Raw genomic sequence first — 16,405 nt, 5'->3', positions numbered from 1 at the left:
AAGTTAACAGAAATTAATTTAAAACAATTTCACTACTTTAGTCTTAGGTGGGGAAACAATATAGAATTCAAACGGTGCTGCAGGACAGCAATAAAAACAAACTTAACCACAATTAACACAATTCTTCTTGCACCATTTTCTTTTGACAATGTACCTATTATACAAATAAACTTCATCCAAGATATTACACAAAGGCCATATTGGTTAATTGCACACTTAGGTGGCATTTTTGGGAAACACCTCCTCCATGCCTCTTACATGCACGTGATCCTACATATTTCTCATCTCTGGCGGGTGTAGATTGCAGACATTTAGAGTTTGTCACTTAATAATGGCTCCTCAGTACGCCCCCAGTCTCCGCTCAAGACTTCCTCTCGTGGCCTTCCTGCTGGAAACCATCTTTCTCATACTGTTTGTCTTTTTTGTGAAAATAGAGCAGCAGCATGAGCAGTCTGGCAGAGAGTCTGACAGTAAGCTTTTCATCAGCTCATATGCAGGTTAGTAAGTCTGATTATACTTTAAGGCTGTGTTATGAATTTTTAAGGGCTCAAACTTGCATTCCCTGTTAAACTTATGGTTATTTATGAACAGCATCAAATCACATCATCTTTTTGTAAACCTGCTATGTTCACTTCACATGTTGATATTAATAAATGCAACAAAAGATTGGGTGTCAATCGTATATTCTGCTAAGAAACTAATACCTGGGCTTTTTTTAAGCAACTGTAACATATCAAACCAGCCCCATACAATTACAACAAAAAATGTATATTTTCAAATATATATATTTTCAAATATATGTTGTTGTTTTTTTTTTTTTTTTTTTTTTTTTTTTAAAGGACAAAAATATATATGCTAAAATGTTTCAATATATTCTCGTAAATATATTTTCAATCAATATATATATATGACATTTATGCAGTTTATGTAAAAAGTTGTTAAATAATTCTAAATCTAGTTTTGATCTCTAGTAGGCTATTCCTCCACAGTTTGAAATATATTTTAGTGCATGTAGGTTGAAACTAAATATATTGTCCATTTCAAAAAATATATATTGTTGAGTTTAACTGTTTACAACATCTATAAAATATATGATTTATTTATTTATTTTGGATATGGATAAAGAGTCATGACTCAAAACTCAAATGAGCATGCTGCATACCCAAAATGATTATGACTTTACCGTGGCCATGTTGCTGTTGGGGTGTGGAGACACAACATCTCTGGTTTGGATGATAAGAAGCATTTCTCTACCACACGCAGTATTGAAGACTGACCACCGAGTGTATTGCCAAATGTTTCAAGTTTGTACATGTTATTATAAATGTACACATTGCCAATATTATAAATGTAATCCTTTTTACAGAATTCCAAGATGTTCATGTGATGATATTCATGGGGTTTGGTTTCCTGGCCACGTTCCTTGTACGATATGGTTTCAGTGGATCAGGGTTTAACGTGCTGTTGGCAGCCATGGCCATCCAGTGGGCCGTCTTGATAAATGGCTTCCTGCTGCCACAACGACACCACAGAAGAGAGATCCACATCAGTATGAAGAGGTGAATGCATTACAGCTCTTAGCAGACATGCCTTAACATGTTGATGGCAAAACCAGAATAGGCGATTTTCAGTGACAGATGGAAAACTATTAAAAGAATTGTTCACCCAAAAATGAAATACATCCAAGATGTAGATCAGTTTGTTTCTTCATCAGATGTGGATTAATATAGCATTACACCACTTGCTCACCAATGGATCCTCTGCAGTGAATGGGTGCATCTTTCCACTTCAGAAGACGTTAATTGATGGACTGGAGTGATGTTGATGTTTTTATCAGCTGTTTGGACTCTCATTCTGACAGCACCCATTCACTGCAGAGGATCCATTGCTGAGCAAGTGATGGAATGCTACATTTCTCCAAATCTGTTCCAATGGAGAACAATCTCATCTACATCTTGGATGGCCTGAGGGTGTGTAAATTTTAAACAATTTTTCATTTTTGGGTGAATTATTCTTTTTTTAAGAGGTTTTACAGCATCAGATGATATCAAATGTTATTTGTGCTCCTCATGTAGTGTGATTGAGGCAGAGCTCTGTGCAGCATCCGCTCTGGTTGCCATGGGAGCGGTCCATGGGAAGACAAATCCTGTCCAGCTTTTACTGATGGCTCTGGTTGAGGTCACTGGATTTGTGGTCACTCAGTGGATCCTGCGAACTCTGCTCAATGTAAGAAGCATTACTTTCCCAGATAAGAATGATCATTTTTATCCTATGATCCTCATCTCAAATAAAAAGAATTTCAATGAAGAATGATTCATTCAGTTGAATTAATAATTTAAAGATTCAGCTATAAAGATAGTTATTTGTTTTGTTCCTAAAATCAGTGAGCCCTGCAAACTCTGCTCTGTGTAAGAAAAGTATTAATTTCCAAAATATATAAATCAATTTTCAAAATTTCCCATATTTTCATCTCTAGGTACACTGCAGGCCAGTTTCAGTAGTTTTTTTTTTCCCCATACATTTTTCTGCTTTATCTGGCAAATACAGATGGTAGAAACATTTCCAGACAAACAGCTTTTTCAGTCTTTGATGTTTTTTATTGTAAAACACTAAAAATGTATTATAATACTGTTATACTGTTTAAAGTATCAATGTCAAAAATAGTTCAATTTAATATAATAATAATATTTGCATACATTTTGTATAAGTAGTATATACTTTTTAAATATCAGGAAACTTTCAAAGTAATGAGAATTAAGGCAAAACAATTCTAATATTTCTATAGTTAACAAATGTTGTTCTGTTCTAGTCTAAAATATTTAATTTTCCAGTTGTAATATTTTATATAATTTTGTCATATATAATTCTGAACAGTAAAATCATGTTTGTGAGTTACTATCTGAATACTTGCAAGACATTCCACTTAGTACTGCAAAAACTTAAATAAAACTCAGACAGACTGACACTGTACTAAAGCAGAGCTGATGTATCAGGCAGATCCAGTGTACAGCATCATGCTGCTGCATGTCTTCGGAGCTCTGTTTGGTGTGATGGTGTCATGGGTGCTGCACAGAGAGGGGATCAAACCAGAACATGAGAAAGAGAAAACTGACCGCAGGACTGGCTTATTCGCAATGTTTGGTGAGTACATTAACTAGTTATCTCTCAGACTCAAAAAATACCTCAATACCCCAAACCAGTTCTTTCGTTTCAGACCATATCCATAACGGCATGTCAGAAGATTTCGAAAAAGTCAAGTGAGCTGTATAACCAGTTATATATTTAATCGCACCTCATATTTCATACATTTAAAATATACAGCTTATTTACCTGATTTAAATAACTTAAATCATGCCATTTTAATTTTTTTAATTTAGCAAAAAGCACTGTGAATTTTATAGCGCAATACCACATGAGCAAGAGTGTGTTATGAACGCAGATTATTTATAATGATTGAACTGATGTTTCATAGCCCCAACTGGATAAAATTTTACAATAACAGTACATGAGTAATCATGTAACTAATAAGCTCAACTAAACATAAATCATGTGAATTAAGGTGTGTAAACGTACCCCAAAGTTTTAATTAGTACATAAACTAACACACATGAAGTCAAAGTGGTTGTTATTCACACATGAAAGAATTCACATGACTCATGTAGCTAAGGCTAGTTCATGATTAATGAATGCCTTGACACATCATTAGTTCATATTAAAGTAATAGGATTTAATTCAAGTATTAGTATGATTATTCATGTACCAATATTGTGTTACCCTGTGAGCACAACCACTTAATGAACGTTTTTGAATGAATAGCTTGAAAAATATTTCAGTTACTCATTCATAAAGACAGTAACCAATTTCATTCCTAAATTAATTCATTCATGCAGCATTTTCAACGACTCGGCTGAATGAATCATTCAATAATCCAATCATAAATAGTTATTTGTTCTTGTTCCTGAATAAATTAGCATTTTACATTAATCAGTTGAATAAAAGATTCAGTTATTTACTCATAAAGACAGTTACTTGTTTAGTTTTTGAATTAATCAGCATTTTAAAACAAATCGGTTGAATGAATCATTCAAAGATTCAGTACTAAGTGTTTTTCAACGAATCGTTTGAATGAAAGATTCAGTGATTCACTCAGTTGCTAGTTGCTAAATGAAATGAATCAGCACTTTGAATGAATCAATTCAGTGATCCGGTGACTCACCCAATAAAGGCAGTCACTTCCCGCTACCCACCGGTGAATTGATGTAACCTGCAGAAAGATTCACTGAAAAAATCCCATCACAAACTGAACAAACACATACAACCGAGAAAAAAAAACAAAACAAAAACAAAAACAGGGATATCATCACTCTTGGATTGATGCTTGTCCAGTGAGATTCAAGGACTGAAGTGTAATTATTTTGTGTCTATATTAAGCACAGGAACATCCTCCCTATCTCTCTTCCTCACAGGAACGCTATTCCTGTGGATGTTCTGGCCCAGTTTTAACTCGGCACTGGTGAGAGATCACAAGAGGGAGAGAGGACTAAAGCTTACTGTCATTTATGGGACGTATCTGTCGCTGGCTGTCAGTGTTGTCATGGCGATGTCTGTCTCTATGCTCACTAGCTCTAAAGGAAAGATGAACATGGTGAGCGGCTGTAGGAACAAAATTCTAGCAACTCCCTCACATAGTAGAAAACTATAATGTAATACAATACTTTGTAACATTGTTAAAGTAAAACAGGTTGTGAACACCATTTCATGTTGACTTAGTTGGGATCTAGGAATGTTGAGCAGATGTTCAGATAATGGGCATCATGAGAGGAGTATGTCTGCACAGGTTCACGTCCAGAGCTCTGCTCTGTCTGGTGGTGTTGCCATTGGAGTTGCAATGACAGCAGTCCACCAGCCGTGGATTGCCATGACGATTGGATTCTGTGCTGCTCTCTTATCAGCCTTGGGATACCGGTACATGAAGGTAAAGCCACATCAATCTCTAAATTCTTTTTTTTTTCTAAATTCAAATTCCCGCAGTCTCATCTACTGTGTAGTCGAATTAAGTACTAAGAGCATTAAAGTGTAATATTTATCTTGTTTCGGTCAGAGTTATTATCTTAAACTAAAACTAAAACCATAAAAAAAGTTTATTCATTACTTGAAATAAAGCAAACATTAACCATTAACTGCAATTTCTATAAATAAAATTTCTATAATTTATTTTTCAACTAATTGCCAAGGTACCATTTCTAATTTTTAAGTTCCTTTTTAATCAAATATATAAATAATCAATATAAACCATATATATTAATGCTGTCAAACGATTAATCGCATCCAAAATAAACATTTTTGTTTACATAATATATATATGTGTAATGTGTACACTCATATAATTAAGTAAACAAAAACTTTTATTTTGGATGTGATTAATCGCGATTAATCTATATATAGCGATAATATATATATATATATATATATATAGATATATATATATATATATATATATATAAAGTATAATAAACTAAAATAACTAAAACCTATATAGACATAAAACAAAAATAAAAAATTACTAAAACATTAAAATTACTAAAATTTGAAATGAAAGCAAAAACAGAAAATATTTTTAAAAATATAATTAAAATTATTATTAATAACTAGAATAGTATAGACCTTATGTAGCCACGCCCCTTTTTAGCACTCGTTGTCTTCTGTCTTCCGATTTGTATTTCCACAGCATGAAGCTAAGAGCTTAAAAATTTATGAATGAACCTCTTGTTTTAAAATCTTCCCGGTCTACTGATATTCATGACATCTGCTTCAAACATTACAATGCACATGATAACTTTCATTAACTCTACAATAAATCCACTTCACCAGTGATGCCATAGAAATATACAGTGCTAAAGATGGCTGCGTGCTTGTTTCTCTGGTGAGTAAGATCTATATCAAACACTGGTTTGGCTGTCAAGACGGATTTTGTGTTGGAGCCTCTGGTAAGGTTAAATTGTTTTGAATAACATAAAAAAATCAGTGTTTCAGCGAAAATCAAAACCCAAGAGGCCAAAGGAGAAAGCCTTTCTCCCTTTATAATAATAAACAAAACTCAACTTAACTTTCAAACCACACTCTTAAAGTATAGTCTCTCAATAGTGACAATCATTCCATTAACATTATTTACCTTCACTATTTCCACTGAAAGCTAAATACTTAGTGCTTTTAAAGGCTCTCAGTAACAGGTATTACCTGATTTCACTAATTAGCCAAACCCAAATCAATTAGCTAATTTCAAACAGAACTAGACAAGGTTGTCAGAGAGAAAAGAGTGCTTTAAAAAATAAAACATAAACCCATGCTGCTCAAGCTGACATGATAAATGTTTAATGCTTTAATTTTTATTTTTTTTCAAAGGTTTAAATCTCAGGTTTTTATTGTGTGAGATGTGTATACTTTATATTACAGAAACTGTCAGGAATGATTTTCAGTTTTTTTTTTTTCGTTCATTCAGAATCACATGCTGTTTGCTTTCGAGTGTCATGACACCTGCGGCGTCCTCAGTGTGCATGCCATACCGGGAATTCTGGGATGGTTTGCTCATTTATTTCTACGGCTGGCCAGCAGTGAGAGCACAATGTAAAATATTTTTCCATAAAATGGCACTAAAGCATATGGTCCTTTTATGTTGACTGTGTTGTATCGGTGTTCTCAGAGCGGTGCAGTTCGCTGTCTATCACATCTGTGTTCTCCTCATAACGGCGTGCATGAGTCTGGTGATGGGCACAGCTACAGGTACACCACCACCAATGCATTCACACTAAAGATCATGAGAACAGACCATTTGCTTGTGCTTCTCATGTTTTGAATAAACCATCAAAAGATCAGCATTTCACACTGTAAAAAAAAAAATAAAAAATCAAGATTGTAAATAAAAAAGGTTGCTGGAGTAAATTTTAGTTAAAAAAAGGATCAAATTTGCAGGACTTTTTCTTAAATGGAGTATCTGGAGACCCCAGCAGGACAGGAAGTGCTTTGATGACCAGGCATTCTGGGAGGTGAACGGATTTGTTCATTTGCATCAGTTCAAATAGATCATTCCTTAATCTCAACGTTTGCATTTATCTTTATCATTTAAAAGTAGAATTAATTGCATTAAACCTAATTAAATATTAAATCTGATAGGGTTTCAAGCATGTTTATGATTGCTAATTATGTATTTGTTTGTCTTGTAGTTTCCAAATTTGGTGGTACACAAATGAAGAACTTGTGGACACATTAATAAGAGGACTCCAGTTTTGCATGAATGTATTTGTGTGTGTGTGTGTTTGAGAGGTTAGACATTGCTTAAGTAAACAATTTACAAGATAAAATGTCCTTGAATGGAAAGCATTGTGCTTTCTAAGAGACAGATCATACAAAACAACCTAACCAAAGAAATTTCCAATCCCCTGGAAATTAAGGCCGGATTAAATTACTTTCATGGAAGCAAGAAAAACAGAGAAGAGTTTGTTCAGTCTGACAATGACAAACTGATACACCACACCACCACCTAATGCAATATATAAAAATAACCTTATAGTGACTTTAATCTACAATCCCATGTTATTCATCTGCTTTTGAATGTAATAAAAGATTGCACTTTCTAAAAGAATAAAAAAAAAACACTGGCTCTGTACATATTTACAATAATTTTATTCATTTAAACCCACAGTTGAATGAAGTTCAGCTACTTTTTGTCAGAAAGAGAGACATGGATTACATTAAAATGTTACATTCTTTTAGCATGTAGAAATCAGAAGAATCTCTAACTTGTTAGTTGACAGACGAGTCAAATTATGACTCGCATCTCATCTTATTCTCCCATAACCACTGAAATTATAAGAAATTGTGCTTTTTAAAAACATTAACATTTCTATACATCTCCCACATACCCAAATATACACAGAGTGAACCTAAAGCTACAAAACCTACAAAATATATAACCAGGCTTCCCACAGTCAAGAAAAACTCAAAGAAATAGGCTGTTTGGTTTTACTAGTTGCACAGAAATAAAAATATTGACAATGAATATACATATTTCTAGTTATGCTCAGCAATAAAAAACTGCTTGTGCTCAGTGCAATCGGTTTAATAGTTTCAAATTAAACAACTGAATGACTGGGAAAAGCGTGGGAACCCATATAAAGCAATATAAAAAATCTTACAAAAGTAAGCCGTAAAATAAAGCGCTTGCTGTAGTGATATCAGCTTACTGAAGCTTGAGCCGTGAGCATGACAGGAGTATGTTCTCAAATCTGCACATTGCACAAAATTTCAAAAGATTATAAATGAAAGTTTTCTGAAAGATACAATTTCGGTAGCTATCGCAAAAAAGAAAATACTTTTTTTTTTTTTTTAAATGATGAAACATTAAAAACAGAAACACAGTGAGGCTGAAAAGCCAGTCACACTCATTTTGGTTATTGAAGATTCGTCTCAAAAACTCCCTGCTGCCGTTGCACAATAAACACGTAACTATTTTGTGAATCAATAATGTTTCTGATAGACCGAATTTGATTTGCATTTCTCTCACTGTGGCCACACAGGAAACGAGACAAAGAAAGGAAGAAGGAACATATTTAAGAACGGGAGTCAGCTGAGGAGTTGAAAAGGGGAGGGAAAGAAATAGAGAGTGCAAATAAGCAGCAATAAGTACAGAGGGTTTGTGTGTTGATGGACTGTGGGATTTGATTGAAGGAAAGGGATCTTTACTGCCAGAGGTCCTCGGTTCGGCCAAACTTGAACACCAGACCACTGCAACAGAGAAGGAGAATTTGCCAAGTTATTTATTATAAATGACATGAATACTCAAAATCTCAGACCACTAATGCAGATAATTAGAGACTGGGCAATAGTTGTATATCCATGATACATTCAAAATACATTTTAATAAGCTTTCTGAAAAGTATTTTGATGGTCATTCAAAGTCTCATCAGTGGAAGTGGTTTGATAGCATCAGTAGCAAACATTAAGTAAAAAATGGAAGCAAAACTTCAGCAAACATACACAGAGAATGAACTTAAAGCTACAACATATACAACCAGGTTTCCCACAGTCAAGAAAAACTCATTTGGTTTTACTAGTTGCACAGAAATGAAAAATATTGACAGTGTATATACATGTTTCTAGTTATGATCAGCTATAAGAAACTGCTTGTGCTCGGTGCAATCTGTGTAAAATAATTTTACACAGACAAAAATAGTCTCTTTTTCATTTGTCCATTCATTTTGATTTAAATGACTTCTTTTTAAACAAATTGTTCATTTCGGATTTTTAAAGAAACAAAAATTTTGTCTAGCAAGGGCACATTAAATTGATTAAAGGTGACAGCAAAGACATTTATAACGTTACAAATAAATATTTCAAACAAAGAAAAAAAATGTATTACAGTTTAACAAAACTATGAAGCAGCTCAACTGTTTTCAACATTAATAATAAGCAGAAATGTTTCTTGAGCTGAAAATCAGAATATTAGAATGATTTCTGAAGATCATGTGAGACTGAAGACTGGAGTAATGATGCTGAAAATTCAGCTTTTCATCTCAGGAATAAATTACATTTTAGAATAAGTAGAAAACACTTCTTTTAAATTGTAATAATATTTCACAATATTACTGTTTTTCCTGTATTTACAAACTTACCCAAAGAAGATGAAAGCATTTTGAAAGAAAACCGCAATACCAGGATACACTGACAAATCCTTGTGGTCTGTTCAATCATAAAGAAAAAAAATGGAAAAACATAATCAGCAACTGTAAACAAATAGAAACCTGAATCATCTTATTCTATAAGGGCCAAATCAGTCTTATTCTCTCACCAGTCACAACAAAACCACCAAACAGGATCCACATAGAGGCGATGAGAGACCCGAACGCCAACATGAACCCGATGAAGAGCCAAACTCTGGCACCTACACACATTCAAAGCACATTTCAGTCATGTAGTATTTCGATATCTACAAGAAATGCATGAAGTTGATGCTGTCTCTTTGTGTATGCAGGACGTACCTGTCTGTCCCATGCAGCCCTCGCTGTAGCTGTCGCCCCTCACCTGGCCATTTGACACCGCATTGATCCTGCACACATAGTCATCATATTAAACAAAAAAAAATAAACAAAAACAAATCAACTCAAATCAATAAACTTTTTATTATTATTCCTTTTCACATTAAAAATTTAACTGAACAAAGCCACAATAATAGTTTCATTGTTTTGAGCTTAATGAACTTGCTTCTTTTAAATCAGATGCACTTAAGATTTAACTGAACCTGGCTGCAATTTCTATTTCCCAGCATGCTTTGCCATGGCATTCGAAAGGTAGAGTAAAAACTAAAGTGTTACATTGTTTTTTTTTTGTTTTGGTTTTTGCTAGATTAATGTAAAATAATTGGGAGGATTAGTATTGTTTTGCTATGCTAATTTAGGCTACGTTTACATGACGACAATGCAGTCAAAAACTGAAACGTTTTTCCCTTGCGTTTTTAAGGAGTTCCACATATACAAAACAACGTTTTCAAAACGATTCGTGTTTACACATATCCACGAAAACAGCCAAAAACACTGTATTACGTATGCCAGGCCAGTAGTTGGCACTGTCACCTTGTTAGTAAACAGTACCTGTAGGGAAGTGACGATTATATGTTGTATATGATGCATCTCTGCTGTTGGTTGGAATATTGGTGAAGTAAATCCACACTTTGCTGAAGAAGTGTTAGCAAACTCTTGAGCAGCAACAACACTACCATGTACTCCACCATTGTTGTGTATGTTTAAAATCGCCACATACTGCACATGTCTACATACCTAACACGTACTACACACGTACATGACGTCACCATTTTCAAAGATTGACGTTTTGAGTGCCATTTTCAAAAACTTGCACTTTGAAACCGTTTTCAGAAATATGCATTTTCAGTCCCCAAAACACTGTTGTTGTGCAAATGAACAGGCAAAATGCATAAAAAGTTTCCCATTTTTGGCTGAAAACATTGTCATGTAAACGGCCCCTTAGGAGAGTTTTGTGTTATGTTGGGTTTCTCATTGTGACGAGTGGAGCATGAGCTTGGTTTCAGAACAGAATATGTGAAATGTTCCCTACCGCCTTCCTCATTCAGCAATTACTATGCTTATCAAAGCACTGTGTTGTCAATTAGCAAGTTAGCATTTACTGAATTAGCTAGCATGATAATTTTAAGTTAGCTTACTCAAATATTTCAAATTAGGAGAAATTACATGATAATTTTAAGTTAGCTTACTCAAATATTTCAAATTAGGAGAAATTCAAATAAAATAAAATTGGCCTGTTCTGCTTGCTTAAACTTTGAATTTCCTAACTTAAACCTTTTTATGTAAATTAAGTAAAGAAATTTGAAACTTAGGTTTTTTTTTTTTTTTAGTTTTCCGCCAACTTTGTTATTTTTTAAACTATTTTTGTTTCTTTTAATTTTTATTTTTAATTTTTTATTTAAATTTTTATTTTTGTTGTGTTTTTGTAACTTTTATTATTTCTTTTTAATAGTATTTATACATTTTTATTTCAATTTTAGTTCTTTTAATACATCAAATTAAACTAAATGATAAATGTAGCAAAACATACTTTGTAATAAGTTGTAAGTTACGGTTAGATATAAGTTATGGTTTAGTTTTACTTAACTATAATATCCCTGATTCACATCCATAGATAGAGAAACTCCACAGGCGGTTTATCAATGCAGTCATTGTACAGTAGTCACGGCACAACCCTGTAGTTAAATCAGTGCTTAGCAACAGGAAGTGAGATCTGGGACAGATCAAATGATGTCACAGCATTAGTCTGGCCAGACACATTGAGAACAAAGACTTAGTTCTCTTCATTAGAGGGAGTGCCAGCGAGCATCTGTACAGGTGTAACTCACATGAGGAAGGCTATAGTTGCTATAACCCCACAGGTATGATATGCGTGGTGGAACTGTTCCTCTTTAGGGTACATTATCGCAGCATCGATGATGATCCACCAGCCTGTGAAAAACTGCACGTGTGTACAGTGCAAGAAGAAAGACGGTTAGTTTGGGAATCACTGGATATTTTAAAGAACACAGGATTTATTGACGTACCAGAACTCCGGCTGCGATGGAGGCGATGGTGTTTCTCTTCTCACCCCAGTCCACATTACACTCGCAATCGCCACATCTGATCCCGTCCAGAAACCCTGACATGCTTCTGTTCTGACCTGACCCCAGAGAAATATGTTACTCTTGAGATGTTCTGCTGGTTTCCAGAATAAAAAAGACTTATTCACATTGCGTGATGATGTGAATTATCATACAGTGACAAATCTGGGCAGAGAAATGGATATTTCATTTCAAACATTTAATTTAAAAACACCTTCCCCATCTATCTATCTATCTATCTATCTATCTGTGCTGTCAAACAATTAATCACGATTAATCACATCCAAAATAAAAGTTTTCGTTTACATAATGTGTGTGTAATGTGTATATTTATATACAAATACACACATACAATATGCATTTTGAAAATATTTACATATATTTACATGTATATATATTATATATAAATATATTTAATATATTAACATATTTTCTTAAATATATGCATGCATGTATGTGTACTTAAATATGCTTAATAATATACACAACACACACACACACACACATATATATATATTCTGTAAATAAAAACTTATTTTGGATGTTTTTTAATCGTCTGACAGCACTATCTATCTATCTATCTATATAACTTATCTATCTATGCATTAAATTGATCAAAAGTGTCAGTAAAGTCACTTATAATGTTACAGAATAGTTCTATTTCGAATGAATGCTGTTCTTTTTTTAATTTTTGTCATTAAAGAATCTTGAAAAAGTGACGTGGAAAAATGAGTGTTCGTCAACTCGTTTTAGTTTTTATTTAGAAGGTATTAAATCCAACTGTTCCTGCGCAGGAGCGGCGCATCCTCACTGACTGCGCACACGCAGCGGACACATGATCATCCTGAACCAAACACAAATAACACACAAAGGATTTCCTTCTGTCATGTTTGCGACCAATATCTGAATATTAACATACGCGATCTTTAACATCATAGTTCAAAACTACGTTTCCGCGCAATATCGGGCGAAACCGTCGAGTGTTAATGCTGTAAACATGTTTGATCTCTCATGTCCGAATGATTTCTAAACCAATTTTGCTACATCACTGTTTCTATAAAGCATGACGGATAAATAAAAGCACAATAACGGTGAATATCTAATGAATGATTGCTACGAATCTTTATAGCACAGTGAATTCTTACCTGCACTTTTCTTGAGTTTTTCTTGTGGCGCGATACACTCCGCAGTCTTCCGTCTCAAACAGTGCTCTGAGTCGCACATGCGCAGTGCGCTCTGCATCACTCCATTGCCTGAGCACATCCTAGCAACCAAAATGTGCACTTATTAAAGGTTTAACACATAAATAAATTTAACAGCACGTATGCTGTATGGTAAAATTACTATTTACGATAGTAATTAGTGCTACTAAGGTGGTTTACGCAGCATAAACATAAAAGTACATCTAAAAAGCAAGCAAACCAAAAATATAGAACAGTAGACCTTGATATTTCATGCTTTTACTACAAATGAAACCAAACTATAGTTACTATAGTTAAGCCATGTTAACTACAAATTAACCATAGGTTTGCTACACTAGCCATAGTTTAACCATGACATTTTTTAGTAAAACTGTGGTTATACAAAAGGTAATCAATACAACAAAACTAACAAAACAAAAAAAAAGTTATTAAACTTTTACTATAATAAAACCATCGTTAATTTTAGTAAGGGATGTCTCAGTCTAGCACATAGGCACACATATTTTGCAATGTCTTGAGACAATGTTAAGATAACATAGAAGCTTCTGTACAGGCTACTGTATTTTGTCATTCCTATAAAGAAATAATTTTCAAACCTGGAAAAACTGAACTCCTAAAACTGCTAAGTCTATATGGTCTTAAAAAGACTATAAAGATGCCTAGGCTTTTCAAACTAAAGTAAATGCTTTATAATAGTTTCAGTTTATTAGTGGTATTTGCGATAATATTTATCATACTTAGTGTTTTGATGAAACCCCTAAATATTAAACTTGTCAACATAGCTTGTACCACACTGCTTGATGTATGAAATCCGAATGCTATTCTATTCCACCAGACTTTCTCAGATGTTTATCTAAAACAAAAAAAAAACTCAATACAGGTTTGGAATAACATGAATAAATAAATTAAGACAAAATTTGAATTTTTGTGTAAACTATCTCATTAAGGAAAGACCCATATTGAAAGATAAGAATTTCAGTGTAACCCCACAACACCATAGCATCATAATAATGCCCCAAGGTCGGTTTATAAATGATTTAACACTCCAGTTGTCCTAAAGCCCTGCCATATGCCCTTTTAAAATATTATCTGGGAGATCAGAATCATGTAATTAAAGACCTTTAATCTCCTTTAAAGGCATGACAGTGATTTCAGAAATGACTAAAATGAGTATAACTTATGCAGGACTACAATATTTTCTTGCAGTTTGAAGCACTCGGCACCCACACATGGTTTGATTGAATCTTACACAGACATTTTATTATTCATTTGTCTGAATTTAATGAAATAACATAGGGTGACTACATCCTAATCAGATCAGCACAGTATCTGAAATGCTGCCGGTCACAATTTTGCACCTGAAGTGCTCAGTACAGAAGATGGTCCTCAAACAGAAATGACACTAGCTTGACTTAAACCTAGGTCATCTGAACATAAACACTACTCTGCAATGATTATATGGTCACCCTAATTGAAATGGAAGGAAAGCTGTGTAAAGAATGTGTATAAAAGCCTAACAAGTCAGTTAGATTTGATGAAATAGTTCATAAAAGCTTCCGGATGGAGCACTGTAATTAAAACAAGAGAGTAAAAAAGTGAAAAAATAATCACTGACAACTACATTAAGTGCCGAGTATTGGTTTTAAGTGGTATTTTCGCAGTGGTGTTTCCATAAAAGCACTCAAAGCAGTTTGAGAGCAACAGAGATGGAAAGCAGAATGACTCCAAACAGTTTGATATATCCATATGCACCACACAGGTTCTAAAACGACAACTTTAACAGTATCTTGAAAATGTGTACGGCATTTAAAAAAAAAAAATGCATAAATATACTTTGTTTTGAAAGCACACAATATAATCCACAAACATACATGTGTCATTTAAATCTATAATTATATGCAAAATAAATGCAATCCTTTTTGCATTTGCACTCTTATTCAGAAATAGATGTGAATGTGCTTTTGCATCTGAGAACAATCTAAAAATTGCTACAGGTTTCTCTATGTGCATTTTTAAGACTTACCACCAGTGTAGTAACCCCAGGCATATAACTTGCTCATAACCCAGATGACTCCTAATACAGAGGCAGCAATCCGATATTGGAAATAAAAAATGCAAGATAAACAAAGGTGGACTGGGTGAAAGTACATATGGTTGAAGGAGAGCACATGAAAAGATAATGAATTAACATATTTAACAAGAGATTTATAGAACACGCATTATAAGGAAACATCCCTCTGCTAAATGATCAAGGTCAACCAATTTGATCAAAGGAATAATGATTTAATTTAATATGAACCGTTGTAAACAACATTACTGTTACTGGCCCAACACTTCAGTGTGATAATTGCTTGTGTCACATTTCTAAATATATTAGAAATTTCTAGTTGTCACTAAATATGATGGAAGATGGTACAAATTAAGGTACAGCAATGCACAGGAGAGGTTATATAAGGAGGGGGTGAAGCTTGGCAGAACTGGCTCCATTTCAAATCATAAGCTGCAATTGCCTACGTCCACATTAAACTGGAATTTGAATTGGAACAGCAGGTAGAAGAGTTTGCTGAATTGCATTTAAAATACATTTTATAAACTCACAAACACAAATCTTTCTACAAAACATGATTGGTTTACACCAAGTCTTGACAAAATGCTGACCACAATATTTTGAGTATTCCAGGGCATTCTATATTCCATTTACAGCAGTTACATGAGTTCTCACTATTCCAGAATTGAAGGCAAGTATTAAAGAAATAACTTTTTTACTGTTTACTGTTGAGATGTTAGCTGTCTTACAGTGGGTAGAACAAAATAAAATTGTCAAGGTTGTGATATGACCATATACATAAAAAACAATAAAAAAACAAAAGTCATAATCATCTTGTAACAGACCCGATATTGTTTATGAAATATATGAAACTTTGTTCAGACAACATCATATAAAAATAGAAGTCAGATTTATGTGGGTTCCAGCTCCTAGGAGGACCGAGGGGAATGAAGCTGCAGACACGTTGGCTAAGCAAGCTTT

General features: G+C 33.8%; 2 protein-coding genes across 3 annotated transcripts; one reads left to right on the top strand and one right to left on the bottom strand.

Moving 5' to 3' along the window:
* Positions 1–276: 276 nt before the first annotated feature.
* Positions 277–7,663, top strand: LOC109098415 (ammonium transporter Rh type A-like). Of its 2 annotated transcripts, none has more exons than XR_002019283.2 (10): positions 277–497; positions 1,367–1,559; positions 2,076–2,226; positions 2,994–3,141; positions 4,467–4,645; positions 4,838–4,975; positions 6,500–6,611; positions 6,701–6,780; positions 6,970–7,043; positions 7,221–7,663. XR_002019283.2 is itself a non-coding variant. In XM_019111988.2 (10 exons), exons 1-10 carry the CDS (start codon positions 332–334, stop codon positions 7,245–7,247), a joined length of 1,281 nt encoding a protein of 426 aa, XP_018967533.2. In that variant the 5' UTR covers positions 278–331; the 3' UTR covers positions 7,248–7,663. The 2 variants fall into 2 exon arrangements, 1 of the variants encoding a protein (XP_018967533.2); XM_019111988.2 differs by having other exon boundaries at positions 278–497; positions 6,500–6,624.
* Positions 7,664–15,444, bottom strand: LOC109073477 (transmembrane protein 50A). Its single transcript, XM_042737503.1, has 8 exons — positions 15,401–15,444; positions 13,321–13,439; positions 12,119–12,240; positions 11,921–12,033; positions 10,035–10,102; positions 9,845–9,937; positions 9,669–9,735; positions 7,664–8,781 (listed from the first exon to the last, which is right to left on the bottom strand). The coding sequence occupies exons 2-8, from the start codon at positions 13,436–13,438 to the stop codon at positions 8,736–8,738; spliced, it is 627 nt and encodes a 208-aa protein (XP_042593437.1). The 5' UTR covers position 13,439; positions 15,401–15,444; the 3' UTR covers positions 7,664–8,735.
* Between the last annotated feature and the right edge of the window lie 961 nt (positions 15,445–16,405).

The sequence above is a fragment of the Cyprinus carpio genome, chromosome B13, assembly GCF_018340385.1.
Source record: "Cyprinus carpio isolate SPL01 chromosome B13, ASM1834038v1, whole genome shotgun sequence".
NCBI classification, from domain to species: domain Eukaryota; kingdom Metazoa; phylum Chordata; class Actinopteri; order Cypriniformes; family Cyprinidae; genus Cyprinus; species Cyprinus carpio.
Note: the sequence above shows the minus strand (reverse complement) of the source record. Positions and strands in the feature narration are given on the sequence as shown.

What these genes read in the sequence shown, in the direction of transcription:
- LOC109098415 (XM_019111988.2), top strand. Translation starts at nt 332, where the DNA reads ATGGCTCCTCAGTACGCCCCCAGTCTCCGCTCAAGACTTCCTCTCGTG. An exon ending in TTTCATCAGCTCATATGCAG is followed by an intron (nt 498 to 1,366) that starts GTTAGTAAGTCT and finishes TCCTTTTTACAG; the next exon opens with AATTCCAAGATGTTCATGTG. An exon ending in ATCCACATCAGTATGAAGAG is followed by an intron (nt 1,560 to 2,075) that starts GTGAATGCATTA and finishes CTCCTCATGTAG; the next exon opens with TGTGATTGAGGCAGAGCTCT.
- LOC109073477 (XM_042737503.1), bottom strand. Translation starts at nt 13,438, where the DNA reads ATGTGCTCAGGCAATGGAGTGATGCAGAGCGCACTGCGCATGTGCGAC. An exon ending in GCAACTATAGCCTTCCTCAT is followed by an intron (nt 10,103 to 11,920) that starts GTGAGTTACACC and finishes CTATGTGTGCAG; the next exon opens with GATCAATGCGGTGTCAAATG. An exon ending in GGGCTGCATGGGACAGACAG is followed by an intron (nt 9,938 to 10,034) that starts GTACGTCCTGCA and finishes GAATGTGTGTAG; the next exon opens with GTGCCAGAGTTTGGCTCTTC.